At 47.0% G+C, this 23,836-nt stretch overlaps 1 protein-coding gene across 4 annotated transcripts in view; it reads left to right on the forward strand.

The window, feature by feature from the left end:
• Positions 1–23,687, forward strand: part of LOC128879326 (transcription factor kayak) — a 27,353-nt gene extending 3,666 nt beyond the window's left edge. The window contains exons 1-4 of one of the 4 annotated variants that reach the window (XM_054128377.1): positions 16,255–16,728; positions 18,263–18,337; positions 22,146–22,586; positions 22,704–23,687. In XM_054128377.1, the coding sequence (XP_053984352.1) occupies positions 16,660–16,728; positions 18,263–18,337; positions 22,146–22,586; positions 22,704–23,270 (1,152 nt within the window). In that variant the 5' untranslated portion in view covers positions 16,255–16,659 and the 3' untranslated portion in view covers positions 23,271–23,687. Of the gene's footprint in view, positions 1–2,975; positions 3,409–16,254; positions 16,729–18,262; positions 18,338–22,145; positions 22,587–22,703 lie in introns of those variants that run through there. The other 3 variants (XM_054128378.1, XM_054128381.1, XM_054128380.1) reach the window with 3 other exon arrangements.
• The last annotated feature ends 149 nt before the right edge of the window (positions 23,688–23,836 follow it).

The following is a 23,836-nucleotide window of genomic DNA, read 5'->3' on the forward strand; positions in this document are numbered from 1 at the left end:
CAGAGCGCGCGGATACCGTTGGAGCGGCCGCGGTAGCGAAGGCTACGCGCTGAGCGGCCGCGTCAATATCCTTCGATGCACGTCGAGTCACTTGTTCGCGTACGAGAGCGGCTACCTAGCGCGTAGCCATCGCTATCGCGGCCGCTCCAACGGTATACGCGCGCTCTGATTGGTCAGTGTTTTCCGTTGATATCTCCTCAACGAAGCCTCGGACAACAATTTCGCTAAGGAAAAAGTTGTTTCAAATCACCCCCTGAACCATCCTTTGCAAGGACCTCCAACATTTTTGGGACACCCTGTATACACACAAACTGAAAGACGCCGAAGTGTTTTCCAGTTGTCGTAAATATATCAGAGGAATTGTAAGCCTCCGATCGGCAGCAGAGTCACGAAGGTATAATCTTCTTGCCCGTCGTTCCTCGCCTATTGTGTCCGCTTCTTTCTCGGTATCGTGCCGCTTGTTCGTGTTTTATCCCCGGCAAGAGTAAAATTACGCGGATCCTTCGACGCATAAAAGAGAACCGACTGATTCACGGTGGCTCATCCGATTACTTATTCCCCATTGTCCAGTTTTGAATATTCAAAGTGCACACCCCGTCCTCCGTGGTTTACGTGGTTTTCCCCCATAAAAAGGCCGATCAAGGCTTCCGCCTTTCTCTTGTACAATTTTCGGTGGCGATTATTATGCAGCGCGTGCGACGCGTGCCGCAATCCTTGGCTTTTGGTTTACCCACAAACATTCGATTGACCCCGCTAACTTTGTCATGTACTCGTTAAAAAATAACGTCCCTTTGTGGACGCAACGAACAAAGACGCAACCATCTATCCTTTACTCGCCTATCCTCGCCGTTATTTTAAACAAAAACCTTCTACGCTAAACACTTAAAAATTCTTGAACAGACTTGTACGTCGAGAACGTTTACGTTAATTAAACGTTTTCGATGCCTGCGTTCGCAAGTGGTTTACGGTTTGTCGCGTTACGTTTCTCAGCCACTATCCACGCAATTAACTCTGACGTCTTTGACTCGCGTTTCACATTTGTTCTATGCCAGGGATGACCAAAATTGCTTCACAAAAACTATTATTTTCGATATCGGCACGGGATGGTCGAAGAGAGTTCAAGTGGTTTATTGCAGACAACTGTGCGTGATTCACGCTCTATTGACACTCTGCCTCTCCTTTGCTATCTTCAAGACTTTCCACAAAAACAAGGTCATAAATCTAACCAAGTTTGTAATTTTCTCAATAGACGCCCAAGGAAGGGACTGATTGCATTCTCTCACCCAGGGTATGTACCTCGAAGGTACCTCGAATCCGTTGTTGTTTACTTCTCGCAAGATACTAGTTTCTCGACAAACAGAGTCGTAAATTACCCATTCTCTTTCCAGCCTGCATTGCGTGCTTGTTCGACTGGCAACGCTAACAAATGTTTTAATTGTAAACGGTACCGATAATTATTTTCGCGAACTCCATCGCAACTGTCTCTTCGTAATCGCTTACAATTCCAACTTGTATTCGATGTAGATACGTGCTGGACAATAACGATCGTGCCAGCTTCTTTATTCTTGTGCAAAGTGCGTTCACACGTACGTTGCACCAGACTGGCGGAGTTCGTTGCACGTGCACGCGTGTACGTATCGAAACAAGAACAAAGAGCTGTGCATGCACGAGGGATTTCCCTGTACCGAAATAGTAAGAGAATCCGCGGTTCCTCTCGCGACGGATGATCTTTTGCAACGATAGCCTCTCAACGGCGTAATAATTTGTTTTTATTTTCGGCGCCCGTTCTCCGCATCCGTGCACGGACACGCAATAAACCACGCACAGGGAATACGAAATAAAACTACTCGAAGAAACGGCGATTTTTAAAGACACCGCCTCGAGCTTGCACGCGTTACATGTCAAATACCCCTGAGTGACTCCTTGACATATTTTCCGAGCCGCATTGTCTTTAACGGGTACATTTCAAGTAGGGCAAATCGCCAAGGACTCGAATCTAAAATATATCCTTTGTTTTTAATTGTACGCGAAGCGTACATATTGGGTTGGCCCGAAAGTTTCTTTCGCGAGTTGCGCTCAATTATTTTGTGCGGTAGTGTTTATATAAATAGACAATCTAATTTTTTTAGATGTTGATGTTGTAACAGTAATGGAGCAAAATGAATCGTACATAATTCAATAATGTAACATTAGACAGAAAATATTGCGTATGTATTACTTATTAATAAAACGAAAGAAACTTTTCGGAGAACCTAATATCTTGCTAAAAACTACTCTGACTTAACGTCAGCTTCGGTACTAAATGTTTATAGTTCATTCATTCGTTTATAAGTTATTGCACAACTGCTTACTTATTACTAGCTTATTTCCATTCTTCTTATCATCGTGTTACGTGACTCCTGCATTGCTTTAATACTGTTTGCAGTATCTCTTACTTTTCATCTATTGGGTACCCTCTAGCTTGGGTACCTCGGGGTTGCTAAGCCCGTACTGTAGCTACAAACATCGCTACAGGCCCTGAGGGTAATGTTTATAGTTGAGATGAACAGTTAAAGGGTTAACAGTTGTTCAATCGATCTCCGCCGAGCGTCGCGCTATAGTCTGCCAAGCATGGATCAAAATCAATCGACGATATCGTTCGTTAGATGGAAGAGTTCCGATTACGGAACGATGGTTTCGCTGATTACGGACTATATAGTTCGCAAAATTATGCAAGTTAACGACCCGCACGTCGTTTACCTGGAAAGGGGGATCTAGTTCTTCGCGGTGCGTTCCCCGATTCCGTGGAAGCGTTCGTCGCGAGCAAGCAGCCTCGGTGCAGCTTGTATGGGGCTCGTTGATTGGACGAGCGCTATCGCGCGAATCAGCAATCAAGATGGCGATGACGTCACGCGGTGCTTGCTGGACTCTGATTGGTGGGGGGTCGAGCTGCCGTCTTTCTATATAGTTTCCCAGACACATTGGCGGGCTCAGTTGGGATACGTAAGCACGCGCGGTTATAGCCGATCACGTTGCGCCGCTGTCGCATTGCTCGTAGATTCGTAGGTGTCAGTGTCAGACAGACGACTTGCACGCGTTACTTTTGCGTTTGGACGATTCCTGTGCCTCCTCTAACCGAACTGTGCTATCGGTGAACTAGACTAGGTGCGAGCAGGTGTCCGTGGCGAGTGTTGTTGACTCGCGGTTGAACCGTGCTTTGGTAAACTCTCGATAGACCTCTCGCGCGAAGAAGAATTTTTCCAGTGAAGTTTTGAAAGCGAAAACCGCTCACAGATGACGCAACGTGTACCTAGCGCAGGCTTTTGCGACAATATCGTCGAAGATCACAGTTACACGATGTTTTCCATGTATCCACCGAACTTCAACCAGGCCGACCCGTGGCAACTGAGCAAAGAGGAGAACGCAATAGTAAGAGAATTATATTTATTCATCGTCTATTCTATTTCTCTCGTTATCCATCGCATACGAGTATTCGGAATGTTTAAATCGCGTTCCGTTATGGCTATAGAACACGAGAATCCTTTGTTCAATCGATGTAAACGAAACGTCGATTTTTTGTACAAACGTCTAGATGTCATGGTCGAAGGACAATCGATACTCGAACTAAAGCCAGAGTTTTATCTCGACAATAGTAGCAGCTGATTCGTGATTATTTGATCGAAACAGTATCGGAAGCGCTGTTAACGATGTATCTACGAAAGCGAAGAGTATTACACGGTGATAATGCGTAATCGAACGGCATCTTTTCTCGACATTTCTAAGAAACGTAGATGTCGCGTTAAACGTTTAACATTTTTACCTGTTAAACTTTCGTGTCGCATTTTTCTCTTTTTTAATTAGTTTCAGACGCTCGAATAATGCCCGTTTCTTATCGTACTTTTACCGTAATCGTATTTTCTTTTCTAGGAATACGCGAAGGTCTTGTTAAAAGTCCCCGTTTATTACGGGCTATTACATAAGCGGGTTTATGTGGTCTCGAAGGTAACTCTCATCTGTCGGACGACTAATGTTGCTATTAAGAAGCTAAATTCTTGCGAACCTCGCCTCGACTTTCCGTGAAACGGCTCTATAAGTCATTTCGGTAGTCATTAAAGGTTTCGATACTACGAATGATGTACAGTTAACCCTCTGTTAAGTACAGAGATTTTTATACATAACAATAAATTCGTTTTTACGAAGGCGAGCATGAACCTACGGACTTGTAAAATGTTTATTGAAAATTTTCATTCGTTTGAACTGAATTGTCGTTGATCGTTTTGAGCGAGGCGTGTCGTTGAACTTGGAAAAGAGACGCACGGCTCCCCCTCGTGAAATTTAAGAATTCTTTGTGAGCACGATACCGAAGGAAAACAGTTAAATCTGACAGGAAGCCCGGAGTTAACGCTCGTTAACCCACCAATTAGAGGGTTTAGTTAAACGAAGGCAGGGTTAAGTTTAGCGGGAGCAATATGGACGGGTCATAAGGCAAGAGGTGTCATCCTGCCTCTTAGCCTCGCGAGAAAGACGACCCATTCTTCGTCTTCTGCTTCGCATAGCACGCCTTTCGCTCGTTGTCAATAATTTCCGATCTTCGAGTTCTTGCCGTCTAAAAATGACCAAAAATCCTGTTCTATCGAATCTATCTCGACGTTCGGACGACCTTGAATAACAAACGCGGTTCTTTTTTTATGGCGAGGGGATAGATGCCTTCTAGAAAGTTTAGACACCGTTACGGGGTAAAGGATAAAGATGAACCTGTTTTCAAAGTTGCGTCGTAATTGGCTGTTTCCGGTGGACGCAAAAAAAATTTCCATCGACGATGCGGTCACTGGAAGGCCAACACCCAATCCGATTTGCATAAAACGCGCAACGGGAGTTATCTTTTTTTTTTTCTTCTTCTTCTTCTTCTGTCCCGCCGCTCCTTTAACCGGGCTTAGCTCAGTTTGAAACGAAGCGCGCGCGACAGATGAGTCAGCGAGCGCGTAGTTTTACCAGCGATTTATGAATGAAAATCCACGCACGTGTCGCGTGCGCAGGTTTGCCGTCGCGACACGCGAGATTGCACGCCGTTATTAGTCGCGATGTCTCGTAAACATGTCGATTGTGCTCTCGTGAGACACACCGGGTACCAGGAAAAACGGACGCCGGTTTACGTTGCACGATTACGTACGTCAACTGTCGCAATTAGATCCGTGACTTTTACATTTTTTTTATCCGCGCTACCGAGAACCGCGTTTATTTCTCGGCTACCGAGAAAACGAGATCCGAGGTGTCTCCAGCTGGTGGGAGTCTCCGCTGCTCGTAACGCGGACGAAACACGTTTGGAAAATCCAGATTCGGTGAATTAAGATCGAGCAGAATGGGTTCTCGGTAACCGCTACCGCTAAGATGTTAACGAAAACGACCGGGAAGAATGCAAATCGATAGAGAACGTAGAAATTAGAAGTGCGAAGTGTAACGTAAAATAGATAAGTAGACGTAAACCAATCGGGTTTGCGATTCACAGCTGTCGGAATAATTTATAATTATCTTTTTCAGCGACGCGTGCGATTTGCCTCTATTTGTCGAACGTTACGTGCAACCGAAGGTCAAAGATGACTGGTTATTCGTAACATCGTCGAGCAGTTAAAAACAATTACGTTTGACGTAACTAACCATGACGTAATTAACATTTTTTTTAAAAATTCTTTCAGTCTTGCCGTTGTCCTCTTCGACAAATGCTTATTCATCTTACCATAATTCGATCCAACGATATCAGTCTCGTTCGCGAAATTTGCATTTACCTCGGTAACAGAGATATCTCGAACGACCGTAAGTTCACATCTAAACGATCGGTTGCGCACGCTTAGTTCCTTTATGTCCACCATATCGTTTACGATACACACCGCTCTCAAGCAGTTTATATTTTAAAGTCGGCGTACCGCTTCGGAGGTCGATCCGATCTGCTTCGTAATTTCTTTTTTAAATTTTTCTTCGCAATCCGATTACATTTTCAACGAAGCGAATTTAAAAGAGGCGAACGGAAAAAGAAATCTCGAGGTCCGGAGATCCTAATCGAGGCAAGAAAAGGTTCGCGACTCGGGATTATAGAGCGGTCATATTTTTCCCGACTTACGAATAAAGAAATCGCGCATAAAAAACTATGTCGGACTCTTGCGAAATCACGTTGTCCGATACACACCGTGCAGAAACGTTTCCACAACGGAGATCTCCAACTTCGTGGCAACGAATCATTGAAACTTGGTACGCCGACGTTGCCAATGACTGCGAAACGCGAAGTTTGAGACTCTGCGGCTTCTGTGGTCGTAAAATTGTGAATTTTTCTTGCCTTTTTACCCGTGCATGGATAACGAGCTGGTAATCCGGTGTAGCCGACCTCGAAAGGAGGTCGATTCCACGGAAAGATATCTTGCGTACGAGTGACGTCAATACGTTAACACTTTCCCCTCGAGAATGCCTCGGAATCGCTGGTGGACCTCTTCGGTTTCACGCTCTCGTCGGTAGGATTCTACTTTTCCTGTACGATCGGTCTTTGGGGTTTTCCCCTCGGTCGTCGATTGCGAAACTTGAAAGTTGAACGTCTCCGTTTGCCGGCCTCGCCCTCCATTTTATCCGGCGCTCGTGTCGATTTTCTACACGAAGCGACGAACTAGTTAAACGCAGCTATATGTTTCTCCTAAAGTTCCCATCGCCGTTCGCGAAACGAAGATCCCGGCGGAGGCGAGAACCGACGATACGCGACATTGTATCGTCTAAATTGTCGTCGCGAGCGAGTTTAATCAACCCAACGATACGAAAGGTCGATAATGCACACGCAGCTCGTGTAACCAACGCGAAGCAAATTCCCCGTCGGCGGTATCGACCAAACCGATTTCGCCGGTATTAGGTAGGTACTCCTTGAATCGAAACATCGCGACAAACCGTTCACGCGTGCGTCATTCCATCGAACGATATTTTAACGAATGCGCAACGGTAACGCTCGTAATCGTCGATCTACAATCGTCGTTGGAAAGAACCAGTACTCGCAGCTGAAATCAATATTTCCTTATCGCTTTACGTTGGTTCTGAAAAATATTAAACATTCGTAAGGTGATTCAGAAGTTGGCCAATTCCGATACAAGTCCGGCCTCGTGTATCGGGCAGCACATAATAGTCACTCGTGTTTAGAAACAACGTTGTTGCGATTAACGCTTTGGACTACCATCGTTTTATTATTATTATTAGAGAATAAACGTCGCACTGATAACACACCGCGGCACGCATTCTTCTAACGTACCCTTGTCACGCGAAGAGTAGACGTCACGTCGGATAAAATGTTTCTCGAAACCCACAATCGCCTGGATCGTCTACTCGGAATCCTTCTGACTGTTCAAAATTGATTTCCATGGGGTGATCTGTATCAGAGACGCGCGTTTTCCGCTTTATTCGTAACAGCATTCTTCGAGGAATCAGGTTCGGGACACGTCGCCTCTGATGCAGTGGTTGTTATTCAAAAAAGATCTCGTCCTTCTTCCCGCCCTGATGGTATGATAAAGTACTCCGTCTATTCAGGGTGATGCTCGCTCTCTATGAAAGCGACTGCTCGTTTAAGCGGTCATGGAACCCTGTTTGCTCTTTTAGGGCCACTGCTGATACATGGGACGAACGTATCCAATTTCGTGAAACTATTGTCCTCGCGGGTCTCCCAACGAACCACAAAAGGCACCCCGAGTGCCAGGAACGCGCATTACAGTACTAAATAGTTCGTTATAACTCGATGCATTCAAAAGTAACCCGTGATCCAAATGACACGGTCGATGGTACTTTCTTATTGAAAAAGAGCGGAAGCCGAGACGGAAAATGTTGCGCAGAAGGCGGTCGCGGGTCAAAAGGGATAAAGAAGCGCGATAGAGTCTGGAGCGGTGCGTGTCGAGTCCTCGTAGTCGCATTATGTGCGCGATTATGTAGGTATTCTCATCCGAGTGGCCGCCGAAGTGCAACCAGTCGGAAATGCCTGCGCGATTGCGTCACTGGTCAGGAATTCACGGACCGTTTCTGCCCTCGAGAGCGTTTTCTTTTATGCCTGTGTTCTTTTTTTCCACCTCGTTCCATCCTTCGTCCTTAACGTTTTCAACGTCCTCACCGTGCACGTGCGACTTTATTCGTCGACGATGGTGTTCGCGAGGCGTCGACCGAACTGCGCAAACAGAAGGAAGACTTTCCTCGACTTATCATCGCGCGATTCGAAGGAAATCCGCCTTCCTGTCCATAAATTGCGTTGTCATCGCTATATCTGGAAAGTATTTTAAAAAGTGAAACGTTCGGGCAGCCTTGCTCGTTATAGTTATCGAACGATATCTCGCGTGATCGCGAATCGTGTCTGTGCTAGCAGCGATTCGACGATAACGGTGGAAATCCTGATAACAGTGTCGAGAAACTGCTTTTTCGACGCCTTTGGGAAAATCGAAAAAATGCAATGGCAATATCGGTGTAGTTCGTTTGAATTTTGATACGAGTCGATCTTTATCCGAGTGCTTATTCGAATAGATAGATCTTTATTCAAATATCGCGGTCGGTGATTCGTTCTTTGCTAACATGACCCGATGACGAATTCGAAGATTTGAGACGATTTCGCTATCGCGATCATTATGATTGCAATGCTTTATGTTTAAAGTAGTAATTACGTATACGTGCCTCAATGAATCCGAGTTAATCGATCATCCACGGTAAAAAGTAGACGATTAAATAATAAATATCCGCGAGGCTAGGTGTCGGTTTCGTAAGACATATGTATATAGTCTGCGTCGCGAAAGATCGATTGCCGTGCGATCGCCGTGTGTGTAAAGGCAGGATTAGCAATCGCGGGTTTTGCTTGCGAACTTGTTTCTCTTGTCGTGGTATCCCTAATATTCACCAAGGTACACTCGATCTTCGCTAGAGGAACAATAATTGTATATATTTGATCGATAATCGTTGCTAAAACTGACCTACAACGAACGTTCTTACCTCGAAGCCTCGACGGTGTATGTATATGGTTCGCCAGCGAACGAGGACAGGGCCATCACGCGAACGGAATTTCCAAAATTACGCAGGAGGAAATCCCGTCTCGTTCGATGTCGTTCACCTCTGATCGTGAACCGCGCCGAGTCAGCTCCTGTTTGGCTTTGTGTTCTTCGGTGCTAAAAACGGGAGCCAGAGCCACTCTGTTCTTATCTTCGTCTTTATCGGTTACTGACAGACCGGTCCAAGTGCTTTGGTCCGCGTTACTACGAGCTTGACGTATGGTAGCTGCGTGGGTCAACCATAAGGAACGTGTTACACGTTTCCCACCCTGTCATCGAACACGAGCGCAGTTTTCTTGGAATTATTTCACTTTTTACCGCGTTACGGTTCGAGACGGTCTCAAAGGAGATATGGCGCGATCGCTGAGCGTAAACGTCAGTCTCTCGCGGGATTTTCGGGTTGCGCGATCACCGGAATGTCTAAAGACAATTAGTCGGTTGTATTTGTTCGTCAAACCCCGTGGAACCTTTGCGGTCCAGAGAAAAGACGGCGTGCGACCAACAACGGGGCACTGTTCTCAATGGTAATCGTTAATCGAGGCTCGGGAAAGGCCAGACTTCAATTAAGAGCTCTAGATGCAGTCTGAAGAGGCTGCCGCGTAGGGACGGTTTAAATGAGGATCTGAAAGAAGACAAACATCGCCAGGCAACTTCGGCATACGTTGACCTTTTACCATTTATGGTTTATGTATTTTATCGGTTCTTCGAAGAATCTGATTTAATTGCTAATCGGTAACTTGATCTATCGATTCGGAGTTTTCTCGTTTCTCTTATATTTCATGGAAATTATCGTGCCGCGTATTCCGCGTAAGATTTTCGAGGCCCTAGAAAAACATCGGAGTAACGGTTCGACGAGCAATGAAATTAAGGCGATGTATGTATACGTTCCTGGAATCCTCGAGCTTGTCGTTTCCAACAGAGAAGAGGTAGGAATTCGTGTGATGTAACGATACGCGCTCAATTTCAAATTTCCTAGTACGATGATTCTGTCGCTTCTTGTATCGAAACCCATCGTGAGTCACGATCGGTCGGCGCCTAGCGATCGGATGCTAGAGTTCGCGTGCAAAGTGGTTCGTTTTTTATAATAATAATATTTCACGTACCCAAAATTGGTACTTGTTCGAACGTCTTTCGTAACAATGGCGCGTTGACAGTGGTGGGAACGTTAAAAATTGTTTTCGAGATTGCCGTTCCATTGAATGTCGTGTAGCGTGATAGCGTTCCTTTTGTTTTGTTCGTAGATATTCATCGCGTTGCAGCGCTCGACACTTCGGCATCGTATAACGACGAGCGAAAATAAATTCTCTCTGAACAACGGTATTTGTATCGGTCGTAATTGTTAATCTAGAGACATAGGTATAGGTATATTAGAAGAATAGGTATATTATTCTTCGCATTGTTTGATACGCAATTGTTTACATCGGAGAAGACTAACGGTAAAGATAAGATAAACAATACCTAGAAATATTTTTAACGTACGAGTATGTTCCATAAGAAGTAAAGTTATGGAACGCGTAATTTGATTTCACGATGTCGGAACAAGCGTTGTATTCGCAACTTGGAGATATAGCTAGACACGCGACCCTCGGAAATGCCGTGTATTCCACTCGTGGTTTCGTTTCCGCTGACGTATTCAAAAAAATGGCTCGAGCACAATGCGTTCCGTGGTCGAGAGAAATGTTCGATCCTCGGTCTTGTTGAAAGCGGCTCGAACGCGTTTCGATGGCCGGAATGAAGTCATCTCTTAGCCTGAACTAATGCAACCTTTTCTGGTCCCCGATCGTTTTCTGTTTCGCTCTCTTCACCCACGAGGATTCTTCTGCTCGCATCGAGATCGAGTCCTCTCGAGAAAGGAATCGAGCACGGCCGAAGATAGCCGAAGCGGCGAGGCCGAGGCCGACAGCAAACGAGCGACCATGTGGTGCTGGTGATAGCGCGTTGACAGAAGCACTGTCAGTGTCACTACGACTGCCGTCGAGCGCGGTCGTTCGGCGAGACCTCTTCCTTTCATTTTTTCCTCCGCTCCGTTTGGTTTCGGTGAACGCACATTTCTTTCCCCTCCATCCCGCGAGAACTTGACGTCAAGCGACAGTTTCACGAGACGGTTTCGAATACCTTCCACGAACGGAAGCCGCTTTAGGTTAGGTCGACCGTACGGCACGGTCGATAGTTTTCGTGAACAGGCACGAGGTCGTGGGGCAACTGTTCGAGGTGAGTCCAGGCTTTAAAATCATTTCCATTTTTGGTGCGTTTAAGCGGACGGGATAAAAGCGTTGTTGCGCGGTCGGAGGTGTTTCGGAGGTTGTTTATCTCGTCGTGGAGAAGTAGCATGCGCGGGAACGTTTCTGTATTCGTCGATAAACAGCTCGCGAATAAACACGTCCGTGGGAGAAAAACGAAGCTGCAGATGGACGGACTTCCGTACTATGAACTTCAAACAAAGACGACGGGCTAGATTTCCTTTCCTAATAGCATCCTTATCTTGTTCCACGACCGCGATAGTCGATGCCCATGCATTTTGTGTTTCCTTTCGTTGGCTGCACTTTAGACTTCGTCACAGTTGGTTTCGTACACGTGCTTCGTCCCACGTCTAAACTCGCGTATACGCTGAGCGTGTGAGCTTCCACGGATCGACCGCGGGAATCGGTTAGCCAAGGCTTCGAACCTTGACGTACGAGTCGATAATATTCCAGGAAATACCGTTCATGTTTTTCCTTGATAACGTACCGAGTTAACGCTCGGAATGTTTCGGCCACTGAATTGGACGACGTTACCTATCTTTTAAATAGGAGAGAATTAGTTCGGAAGCGAATACTTTTTGGCAGTTGACGCTTCCAACACGCGGCGCGATATACTCGAAATTGGGTCGTTCTATATTTTGCTATCTTTTCGATAGGAACCGAGCACGTATCGCAGAGAAAATGAACTTCCACGTTACGTAATTCGCGCAGCTCCGCATGTCCTGTTCGCTTGGTAGAACGAAAATGGTAGCAAACAGGGAAAGTCGTGCGCGGTCGATCGCTGAATCGTTGTTATCGTGTTTACATTCTTTGTTCTTTGTCCACGGCTGGTGCATCGACGTGTTTGCGCCAGATCGCGACATTCGAGCTCGCTCCCAACCTTCGGCATATTTTTCGTTCGAATTAACGCGCAGATTTTTTTCCTAGGCGTCTACCATTCGCTGGAGATTAAATTTGAATAAATCCACTTGTCCTCGTTTCGATCGACGAACCGTGCCGTTCGCTTTTCAGCCAATCTTCCGATGGGTGCAATTTTTGTAATTGCGTTGCATTGCGTTATCGAAGTCGAACGTTGCGTGCCGCTTGGATCTGGCGGCGCCGTAGTCCGCCATTGCCGGGTGGAAAAAAAGCTGATGCAATCTGCGATCGGAAACTTTAACGAGACTTCATTTACGCTAGAAAATCGCATAAAGTGTAGATTCGTATTAACAGACACGCGTTACCGGCAAGATAACTTTGCTTCTCTTTTCAAAGTTCCTGGCAAACTGCGCATAGTATCGCTATTGTCTTCCTATCGGGTCTCCGCGGATGAAAAACAGCGAAGCGAGCAGAATAAATGATTGCGAAATTATTCAGCTATTAGGTTTTCCGCGTCTAAGAGGATCGGACAAAGAAGATTATCATTCGCCGCGAGTAACCGAGCAGAGTTTCCTAACCTCTTTGCGGAATTAATCGTCTCTCTCGATATGCTCCGCCTGTTCTCGGTAGAGTTTCAATTTTTGCGTTACACGACTGTGTGTTCTTCTGCTCGAATATATTACAAATTTTTCATTTTTACGGATAAAGTAGCGTTGAAGTATCTGTCGCGTTCAGTATTTATCTCTGAACTCTGTTAGTTTCATTCGGAGACATTGAACTCTAAAAGTGGCAACAGAAGCACACGCCGTCTTTTGTCCTTCCGAAGAGCGCGAACGAAATATATGTAGAAATGTTTCTCCTTTGTTATCCAAGGCTGGGACTCGTCTCGTCGTCGCGCGTCGGCTGGCCGTCGCACGCGCTTATTTCTTTTTTTTCCCATTTCGTACCGCGATAGTGCCCTCGGTTCGCTCAGCGACGACGACGACGACGACGACGTAGTAATTGCGTTATTATTTACAGCGCGCAATAGCAACCATCGCGCAACGGGCGCACGCAGAAAGAGAAAACATGTCCGCGCGCGCGGGAAAACACGGCAATAAAGCGTCATTAGGCGAAACTGTGCGGTGGGTCGATCCGTCGACGCTGGATTAAAACGAGATTAGGAATTGGAACGTGTTCTCGGTCGTATTGCGAGCATTAGAGTGCACTAGCGAGCACTAGACGCTCTAGACTGCTACGTTGAGATATTATTGCATTCAATTTATCGTACATTTTACTTCGTTAGTTCTCATTTATATCGCCTCGATTGCGACGACTATAAACTCGTAACGAGTTGTACCGATCAGGACGGCATCGACGAGCGTAATAATGAGATTAGAAAAATAATTACCGAGCGTCCGATTGCGTCGTAGGTCGTAATTGTCTCGCGGGAGAATCGTTTCCCCACCGAAAGCTGTAATTACCGCGGAGAATAATAACTGCACGGTTAATCGGTCGAAGAAACATCGTTCGCAATTTGTTTGCTCGAGAAACGCGTCCTTGAGTCGCCCACTGGGCCGAGTTGAGTGCTCCGTTGATCTTGGCCTGACATTTCAATGCCCTTCACGGAAAAGGTTTTCGTGGAAAAATTGTGTAGCTCGTCCCGAGGTGTGCCCCGGTATCTTGGCTTTGTTTTCGAATTCCCTGCCGATACGGCACGCGCGAGACCGTCCTTGCGTCGAATCCTTGTCGCATAATTAGCCGGTGGAAACGGCCAATGCCGAATTAAAGTTTCGTATACCTCCGACCTACGAGGTACCGCGAAACTTGTAACATTGAAATAAAGCCTATGCGTTAATCCGATCCAGGGAACGTCACACAAACGTCTAATCGCGCGTGTCGGAGCGAGAGAAAACAGCGAAGTTGAATTTAGAATGGATTCCTGAGATCGGGCACGATCATCGACGGCTTACCTTGTACCGGTTTTGCGGTCGATCTTTATTTCGTTACGTAAACTGAAATTATCCGACTCGGGTAACGTATCGATATCGTCGGCCGGTAATAGACGATGCAAATGAATTCCCTAATGATCTATCCGCCGATGCGTAACGTAATTCGACGTGTAATCGGGCCGAATTTAGGTGGCTATGAAAATGACACGTCGAACGACGCGGATCCGTTATTCCAACGAGTCGTCTAACCGTTTGTTGAATCCGATGGTTTCCTGTTAATCGGACGCCCTCGACGGCCTTATCGGGGCCAGGAAATATGTCGACAGTTCCTGGAATTCGAAATTGATGCTCGGGAAGGAAGGGAGGCATCCGAGATATCCGGAGAGGGTTGGCACAGATAGATTAATACGGATAATAGGTTGGCCGCGAACGGGGGAAGACCTCGACGAATTTCGAGGAAATATTTATTCCCGCCGGGTGCACCGGTACCAACGCGGTTAGCGTTCGTCCGAATGAAATAGGACTCGTCACGCATTGTTTTTCCAACGAACGCATCCTCTTGTTTATCTTTTCCCCGTGCATTCTCTAAACGGTAAAATAAAAGTGTCCTCTGCGAGCGATCATTGTTTACGGGTAACGTAACAAGCGTGGGTCGGATACGCCTCTCGCGCACGATGTTTGATGTTTAAAAATTCCAGAAGTAGAGTCAGCTGGCAAAACAAGACAGATTGTTTATTGTAATCTAGCTGCCACATGTTTTCATATCGAGTCAGAGATAAGCTGGCTTTGAATGTCCATCTCGTGTATCAACGAGACCGTGCCTGAGTCGATTCGTTCGTTACCGAGTGACGTAAAGGAACAGGTTTTCCATTAGGCATTTCAATTATTCGCTGTTTTTCCCCGTATCGTACGAAAGTTGCGTCAAAATACTACTCTTAAATAATTGATCGTCTCGCGCACGTGACCGCGCCGATGGCCTGTAATCGTAAGTGCATGCAAATCAGTAAGGAAAAATATCACGGCAAAATTGCAATAACAACGACGAACTTAAAATCAGAAAAAAAAGAGCGTAACGTACGCATTCGCTGTACGATGCGACGCAACAGAAGGAAGCCACATATCCTGGAAATGTCCAACGCGATAAACAACGAAGCGACGCCCTCGAGCGACGCGTTTGCTTCGATTTCGTGACGGCGAGGTTGTATGTAACAACAACGATAACGATATATTTTTAAGAAACAACAACGCGTCCCCTGTAAATAAATCTTATCGAGCTGCGGATAACTCGTTGAATTTTTAGCGAAAACTTTCGGGTTTTCGAGAGCTAAACGACGATGTAGTTCGGTCGACTTCTGCGAAGGTAGGAGTTCTTGGACCGTTTCCAAGGCGGCGACGAACGGGGAAGCCGGCGTCGACGACAAACGATGCTCCACAGGTGTTTAAACTTAGAACCCGAGCTAATTAAGATCCTCCAGACGGACGCGCAATTGGGAATTTCAGAGATGTCGGGGAAAAACCATTGCTCGCGAATAAACTCGATAGACTCTTCTCGCTCTTCGGAGCACACCAGTCAAGAATTGGAGCAAACTCGGGAATCCGTGTTCTCCTCTGAACAACTTTTATAATTTCGTACTTTGTCGCAAAGAGAGAGAGAGAGAGAGTGTTGGATACTGTGTATCTTCGCGCTTAGTGAAGATCTCGACGCATTAGTATAAATCTTGGGGGGGTGACCGTCGCAGATAAATCGGCCAGTAAGCGTCAGGAACTTCGAACCATTACGCGATTCCGAAAGAATGTTGCTCTTGCCGAGCGAGAACAATGGAGAAAGTCGTAAAGACACCCCTTTCTTATTTGCTCGGCCATAAACTTCCGGGGAGACTGTTGCGTTAAATATCCAATCTCGTCTCGAGTATTCCTAGCCTTTTTAGCTTTAGGTAAAATAATTCTGTCGGGGTATCGGGGAGACGATGAATTAATTTTAATTTCATTGAAACGTATGAAATTGCGAAGAGGGTCGGCGATCGATCCGCGGATCTTAAACAATTAAAATGAGAGCGCGGAAATCTCTCCCACCTTTTTCATTGGCTCTCTCTTTCGCGGCGTCTGTCTCTCTCTCTCTCTTTCTCTCTCTGTCAAGCACACATACTCGAAATTCGAAGGTTATTTTTAGATTAGGTTTCCTCGTCGCGTATGGCCACGAAGAGCAGAGCGGCGTCGGGAGGCTCAGTGTAAGAGAGGCGTCGGTGGAGGACGCAGTGGTGACGAACTCTTCGAAAAGTGAGGAGAAGAAGAGCGTGTGCGAGGGAGGAGAATCGAGAGAGTTTGGAGAGAAAGAGGAGATAGATAGGGAAGGGGAAGCGCACACCGACGTCCCAAACGATCTCTCACGAACGAACGATCGACTGAAATTAACCTTTTCCTTAATCCCCCAAGTGTCCCTTCGTAACCCCCCGCAAAAACGAGTTCGCTCGTTCTTTTCCTTCAACCCCGTGCTCTCCCCCCACGCATTGTTCCCAAACTTACTCCCCTTGTTTCCTTTCCCTTTTTCCTTTTGTTTACTTTCTTTCGACGACGAAACGAACACAGAACGAATAACCGATACCTCGAGCTATGGCAGCCACCGCCATGGATCCAGTCGACATTGCTAATATCCTCGCGCAGGAACTGCTTTATCAGCAGGTAATCCTACATGTTCCGAGATTTCCAAGACTATTTCCGAGAGTATAGATCCGTTGCCTATGCTATTCGAAGAATTCACGGTTAATTTTGTTTCGTCTACGTTCCGCAAGCGTTCGAAGATTTTAAAGGCTTCCAATGATGAAAATCGTTTTTTCGAAACGGACAGTCCTGTCGTCGAGCACAAGTGAAAAAGGGCCGCGAGATTTATTTTGAAAGTGACGGGTACACCACCCGGACCGTATTTTCTACTTTGTACCGACAAATAAACTCGGGCAATAAGTGGTCGAGTACATTCGGTCGCATGGCCTGTACAGGGAGTAGTATGGGATCTCGAGACAACTAAAATTTTAGTGTCTTCTTCGCTGTAGTTACGTTTGCTTTATTCCTCGCTCTGTTACTCGAATAAAGCTGCCCATCTCTGCCGGAAAGTCACGTGGCGTGCGAAAACAGTCGAGGTTTAAATATAGCGGACCACTTAAAATACCATCGAATACGTTTCTAAATTCGATTTACTCGAGGATGACGTGTCTGGTGATTGTTGAGGGATCACCGGCTCGAGAAACGCATTCGATTACATTCTGTCTCGTGCAAAGTAGCCTTCTGTTGGAAGAAAACGGTATAAAAGGAACCTCGAAGGGGCATCGAAAGCGACCGTCTAAAATAAACACGCCACTTGGCAGGCCTTCGAAATAGAGTTTCATTCACTCAACCATTCGTCAAGCGAACGAATTAAATCGAATCGAAGGGAATCGAATAGATCAAAAAGCGTCTTCTTACAAAAATTACAAGCGACAATTGCCTCTCTTCGTTCCGATACTCTTCTCTCGTAGATAAGAAAGTAAAAAAAGAACATGCAAGACTCGCGCACTCGTGCGCCGTCGGTGAACTTGGAGGAGAAAGTCTCTATTCGGCTCGCGAACGCACGTTATTGAGCCCCTGTTAACATATGCGGGAACATTATTGCGTCGCGGACGAGCAAGAATTGAGCAACGTTGTGCAACAAACGTTGGAAGTTCCACCCGCTTCGGTGGAACAAACAGATCCGAAAGGAACGAGGTTGAGCGCGTTAAACGATGAATATTTTCACAAACGCGTCCCGTAAAAATCGCTGAACCTATCGTATTTAAAAGATAAATTCCAACGATAAACATATCGGAAACCATCGATCGCCTGACCTCAAAATCATTAATCGCTGGCTTCGGTATTTCGAGCGTTGTTGCGCAGAAGTACGTTAAAAAGTCAAACTTTCACCTAGACAATTCTCCACGGGCACCTTGAAAGAACTGTACAGAAAAAGTAACCTCGACGGTTTGAAGGAGCGAGCACTCAACAATAACGCGCACACTTAACGAGTCTCTCCAACACAAGAGCAAAATATTCCACGGTGTTCGAAGACGTATGCAGGATACCCGAATCGTTCTACGTACGATTCAGCGTCCGATTACAATTATTTTATTATCTTCGCTTTCGAGGCGAGCCACTTGCGCTCTCTCTCTCTCTCTCTCTCTCTCTCTCTCTCTCTCTCTTTCTTTAGCGAGAATCTATTTTTCACGGTATAATGTTACGCGCACGTGCGGTCGAGGGAGGCTTGGTGGTGGTTCCCCCACAGGTTCGTTTCAGTATATCTCTCTAACGGGGTTTTTTCCCCCCGAGTCTTTACTTTTCCAGTCGCTATCGAATCCAAAAGGGACGAATCGCTAGCGATTGAAGTTTGCGTTCCGATCGCCTCGTGTCGCGTAAACGTGCGGTCTCGAGTGTCTGGTTGCGTTTCGCAACGATTTTCTGGTTGCCGATATCGCCCTTTGTTCGCTCGTAACGCGGGCCCAGGGCAGATTAAAACAGCAAACGCATTTATTTATAGAAGCAGCGAGCGTGTGTGCATCGACTGGAGTGTGCGAGTGTGTGTTCGTTCGGTGTCGCGCACAGCGGGGGGAAGAGAGAGAGAGAACGCGTGTGCATCGCGAAACGGAAGACGCGCTTGCATGCCAAACGCCCGTCGGGAGGGAAAAAAAGCGGCGTCGCGCATCTGCGCGAAATATTTCTGTACGTTTTCGCCGCCAGGGTGTCGCGTAGGGGTTGATGCACGCGACCGAGTAAGAGGGTCCTTATCCGAATTTTCTCCCATGGTTCGCCTCGATCTAGCGACGACCTTGCCGCTACTCGATTTCGAGAGGCGACCTCCGAGAACTACGATAATCGAAAACCGACCACCACGCTCGATTACGCGTTGCTCGCTAGAGGAATTTACGATCTAGTTCGTTACGATCCTAGTTCAGCGTGTCTCGAACTTCGCTTTCCCACGAACGCTCTCGATAAAAGAAAACCGTTGACGAACCGTCTACAGAAAAGAGACGTCCTGAAATTTTGATTTCCGTTAGAATGCGGACCGTGTGGAATGCAGCCTCGCGCGGTGATGTATCCGATACGCGCATAGCGATGCTCAAATTGAAAAAAAAAACCGTCTACTGGCGAATTAAAAATTCTTGATTTATCGATACAGCTTTAGCTGCGTGGAAAAAGACTTCGTTCGACGCGTATATTCTGCATACTTCGCGTCGCGAGTAGATTAATGGCGCCTCGTGCTAGGGATGCGAGCACCGAGGCGAAGGATATGTACGGGAATAGGTCGTTGTCGAAGAGACGCAACTGTCGTTCGATACTCCAAGGTGTTATGCGAAATTCAGATAGCGAGCAACGCGCAAGTCCGCCGTCGGATCGTGATACGTTCTTGGGATAGGCATCGACTTGTCGGAACCTGCACAGACACGTCTGACAAAATGATACAGAGTACGGTTCGCCACTGCCTCGTGTCGTTCAACGTGTACCGGTCATGCGCCGTGGTGAACGGCCCATCGGTCAACGAATCTGTCGTGCAATAATCGCGGTCTCGTGACTGCTAAAAAAAAAAGCTGACGCTTACTTTTCTTCGACTCGAACGAACAATGCGACTCGAAGCATTGACCCTTTTGAATTAGAATCGTGCTTTGCCCATTGGTCGTGGCATTTGTCGCGGTGTTTTTCAAAGGCCTAAACTCCCGCGATCGCGTTTCGAAATTTTCGAGATTAAAGCGAGTCGCGAAGAAGATCGCGAGCACCGATAATCTTTTACAGCAAACACTCGCGATGTAACGGTTTATTTTTTTTTTTCCTTTTCTTAAAGGGTAAGCGGTGTCTCGATGACCACACCTTTGTCACCTCACGCATTTTCGGTTCCGATAGAGTCCCGCGTCTATAGAAAGTAAATAAGAGCCGATAACTCTCAAGCGCGGTAAACACTGCGCCTTCGTAGCGATTCTAATTTATCGAGCCTTCGATAAACGCTGTAATAACCGAATTGCCCTTCCCGGGATTTTCGTGGCCATAAATTTTGAATCGTGCCAAATCGAGAAACCCGCACCGGACAAAAATGCCTTCCAACTAGTTATTACCTGATTTGTACTCGCGCGACAAATTGCGTTCACCTCGCGCGAAGATCGAGACAATCGGATGCGATACCTCCGTGAAACAATTTTCAATACGCGTCGAATACGGCGACGAAAATTTCGATACGAAATTAATTTTACAGCGGACCTCGTTTTCACGTTTCGAAAACGTTCCAGGTATCTCGCAACCGGAGGAACCGCCTCGTGTCCTAAGAGCATAATTCCAGAAACCGGTGACGCGCGGAAACGATTTGGTAACGCCTAAGTTTATCGCTCCGTACGTTCTTGAATTTGTTGCGCGCGATAGGATCGAATGGGTGGGCCGCGAACTTTGTGGGTGGACGATTACTCTCGCGATGGAGTGGCTGGTTCGGTGGTGTACTAAGTAATTTTAGCGATGACACTCGGCCAGACGCGGTGCTCCGCGATTATGAACCGCCGATTCCGTGTTAAAAATAGACGGACGATAAATTTTCGTCCAAAGTTGGAGAACGGTAACCTCGAGTTACCTCGATTAGAACTCGTCTCGCGACTAACAGCTTTAATTTATATAAATGTACGTTACTGGTATAATGAAAAATCAACATGGTCGATGCATTCCTCTCGAATCGATCGCGTTAGACTCAGGAAGGAGGTAACGCAGACATTCCAAGTTCGAAGTCTGGTAATCGTTTAGTCTTGTTTGACGTCCGCTCGTGACGAATTGTCCTTTGTTAACGATCCTAACGTTGATCGTAATTTTAGAAATGATAGCGGCTCGCCGGTGTGCGTGGCGTTGTCTCTTACAAGAGCGAAGGACGCGCTTCTCCTTCCTGCGTCCTTTTGTGCTTTCTGGGAAACGTGTGCCGGTTGTAATACGTCGCGGCGTCCCCGTCCGCCGATTGGCCGACGCGATAATGGGGAACGCGAGGTTGTCGCTACGTGAGCTGCGATTCGAGCCGTGTCATTAATATATCATCGTAGCCGGACGGTACACACTTTTATTCGTCGATGAAATCCGTCGGGTGACTGACAATCGTTTCCACCAAGTTCTTCGCGACGTGGAACGCACGCGTGTCGCCGGCGGTAGACGTCGTCGATGTAGGTTCGAAGTTACGGAGGTCAAATTTTTAGCGCGACTGATTGCGAGATCGAAACGTGTATACAGACATCGATGATCGAAGATTATCAGGAAGAGGTTAACCGCTATGAACGTAGCGATAATTGGTTGTAATTTTAGCGATGATGATGTCAAAGATTTCGCATACCTTGAAACGCAACCCCGGATGGACTATCTGGTTCGCCCGATAGCTTATCGGCTATTGGATCACGGTTATTTCTATCTATAGATCTCTGCGGATTAAGGCCGCTCGCGATATCGAAGCGACGAGGAAACGATAACGCGAGTGGCGTACCTTTCCAACGATGTTGGTTTCGCATCGTTTTTTATTTTCCTTTCATTTTTCCCTCGATCGTCCGTTTCGCAACGTCTCTTTTTCCTTCGAAACGAAAACATTCGTCGGAATCGCGGTGTCCACGTCGATGATACGATCGAAACTTCCTTTATCTGGCTGGGTAACACCAGTTAACGGCAATCTAACGCGCAGTACCTTTCCAAGGCGCTCGAGCTGCACAGCTGCCAGCGAAAAAGCATTTATTTTCCTAGCCGTTTCGTTATCTTTGTGCACCTGGCAGAGTCGCGTTTATATTATAGTACTCGCATAGTCGTCGCGCGCGACAGTCGTCAAAGAAACAGAGTTCCGACCGTTCTTTTCGTTATTACCATGCGGGTTCCACGTAATCTTCGGGGATCCGTAGTCTCGATAATGTTCGAGGTATTTATTTTTTGCACCTTTGATACGTAGATCGTCGATACAGTATCTTCTGATTCGTTCTTAAGTGGAATTTAAGTCCGGCGCGCTGAACGCCCATAGGCGTTCGTTTCCATGCCCATCGATCGAACAGAGTTTAGAACGTTCCGTCGCGTTAACAGGAAATTTTCGTTTGATGTTGCAGCTGGTATCTCTGGACGGATTACACAGCGGAGTGCCGACCAGAACGACGCCGACGTTGACGCCGACGACGCTTCGAAGCATCGAACAAACATTCTTGGAGCTGACCAGCGAGTCAGCGTCGCACAGTCGCGAGGCAGGGTTCGTGCCGCCGTTGGTGGAACCCTCGCAGCCGACGCCGGCACAGACGCAAAATACGACGGCGCATCACACGATTATCACGACCGCTGCCGGCCCCGTGGCCGCCAACACCACCCTCGTGGAGAGCCATCAGACGCAACCGCAGCAGCCAACGAGGCGCAACATGGGTGGTAGAAGGCCCACCAGGACGATCGGGATGACACCCGAGGAGGAGGAACGACGACAGATACGTCGCGAAAGAAACAAGATGGCAGCAGCCAGATGCCGCAAGCGAAGAATGGATCACACAAATGCCTTGCTAGAAGTAAGTCGTGTTTCCTATTGTTTTAACGTGTTATCGTTTCTTTATCTCCAACGAAATCAATCCGCGTTTGATAACAGCCCGAACGAACATTCATTGGTTTGTTTTTTTTTTTTGTAGGAAACAGAGGACTTGGAACAAAAGAAACAAAGCTTGCAGGAAGAGATCCATCAGCTGGAGCAGGCCAAAGACGAGCTGGAGTTCATCCTGAAGGCGCACAGGGCCGTTTGTCGGCTTCGTTCCGCGTCTCCTCCGGACGTGAAGCCCGTGATAAAGCCCGAGGTTCCGATAGAGGAACAGCAATTCGTAGCCAACTCGAAACGCGAGTCCGTGCACGCCGCGAGACCGAACAGACCGAACTCGTTGCCGGTTGGCTTCGACAACAACAACAGACCAAATTCCTTGCCGATTTTTACCGAACCGAAAGAGAGGCCCGACTCGCTGACGTTCAAAACGGTCGAGACGCCGTCCTTCATGAAACCGTCGCTGGACATCGCGGGGATGCCGATCACGACCCCCACCAGCGGCATACCGTTTAATTTCGAATCGCTGATGGAAGGTGGTACCGGTCTGACGCCTGTCTCGACCCCCCTGATACCATCCTGTTCCACGCAGCAGAGAAACAATCTGGCAGCCGTAGACCTCAGCTCCCCGGATGCGAATCCGCCGAAGCTCGTGAGTTTGTGACGCCAAGAGGGCCTCGAATACGGATCGAACGAGGACGATCCAGAATGAAGAGACGTTGTTTTTCGCCAACTACTTTGTTTTGCGGATGAATCGTTACAAAATATGTACAGGAGGAGGGAGGAACCATGACGCGTGAGGGAAACTTGACGAATTCTTTTCTACATCACCCAGTTGCCATACGTTGAACCGCCGAAGTACATCGATCTCGTCGGGCAGTATTAAAACCGGGGAACCCTCCGCGACGGAATTTGCCCTTTCTCCTGATATCTTTCACTTCGGAGAGCCGAGATCGTACTTTGCTTCTCATCGGGAATCGATGGAGAAACACGCCGTACGATGCATTTCTGGATGACTCGTTTGTAAAGAAGAAATAAACAAAAAACACGTTGCAATAAAGGGATGATAGTTGCACTGTTATCATTGATTGTATTCGACGAACATTTTACCAAGCGAGACTCGCTACGAAACGGTTACCGTTATCATGAGATTCTGGTAACCTTCGCCCCCACCCTGTTCGTGTTTCTCGACGAGATTCGTCGCATCGAGATTAGAGCAAACGCCAAATA

The sequence above is a fragment of the Hylaeus volcanicus genome, chromosome 7, assembly GCF_026283585.1.
Source record: "Hylaeus volcanicus isolate JK05 chromosome 7, UHH_iyHylVolc1.0_haploid, whole genome shotgun sequence".
In the NCBI taxonomy this organism is placed as follows: domain Eukaryota; kingdom Metazoa; phylum Arthropoda; class Insecta; order Hymenoptera; family Colletidae; genus Hylaeus; species Hylaeus volcanicus.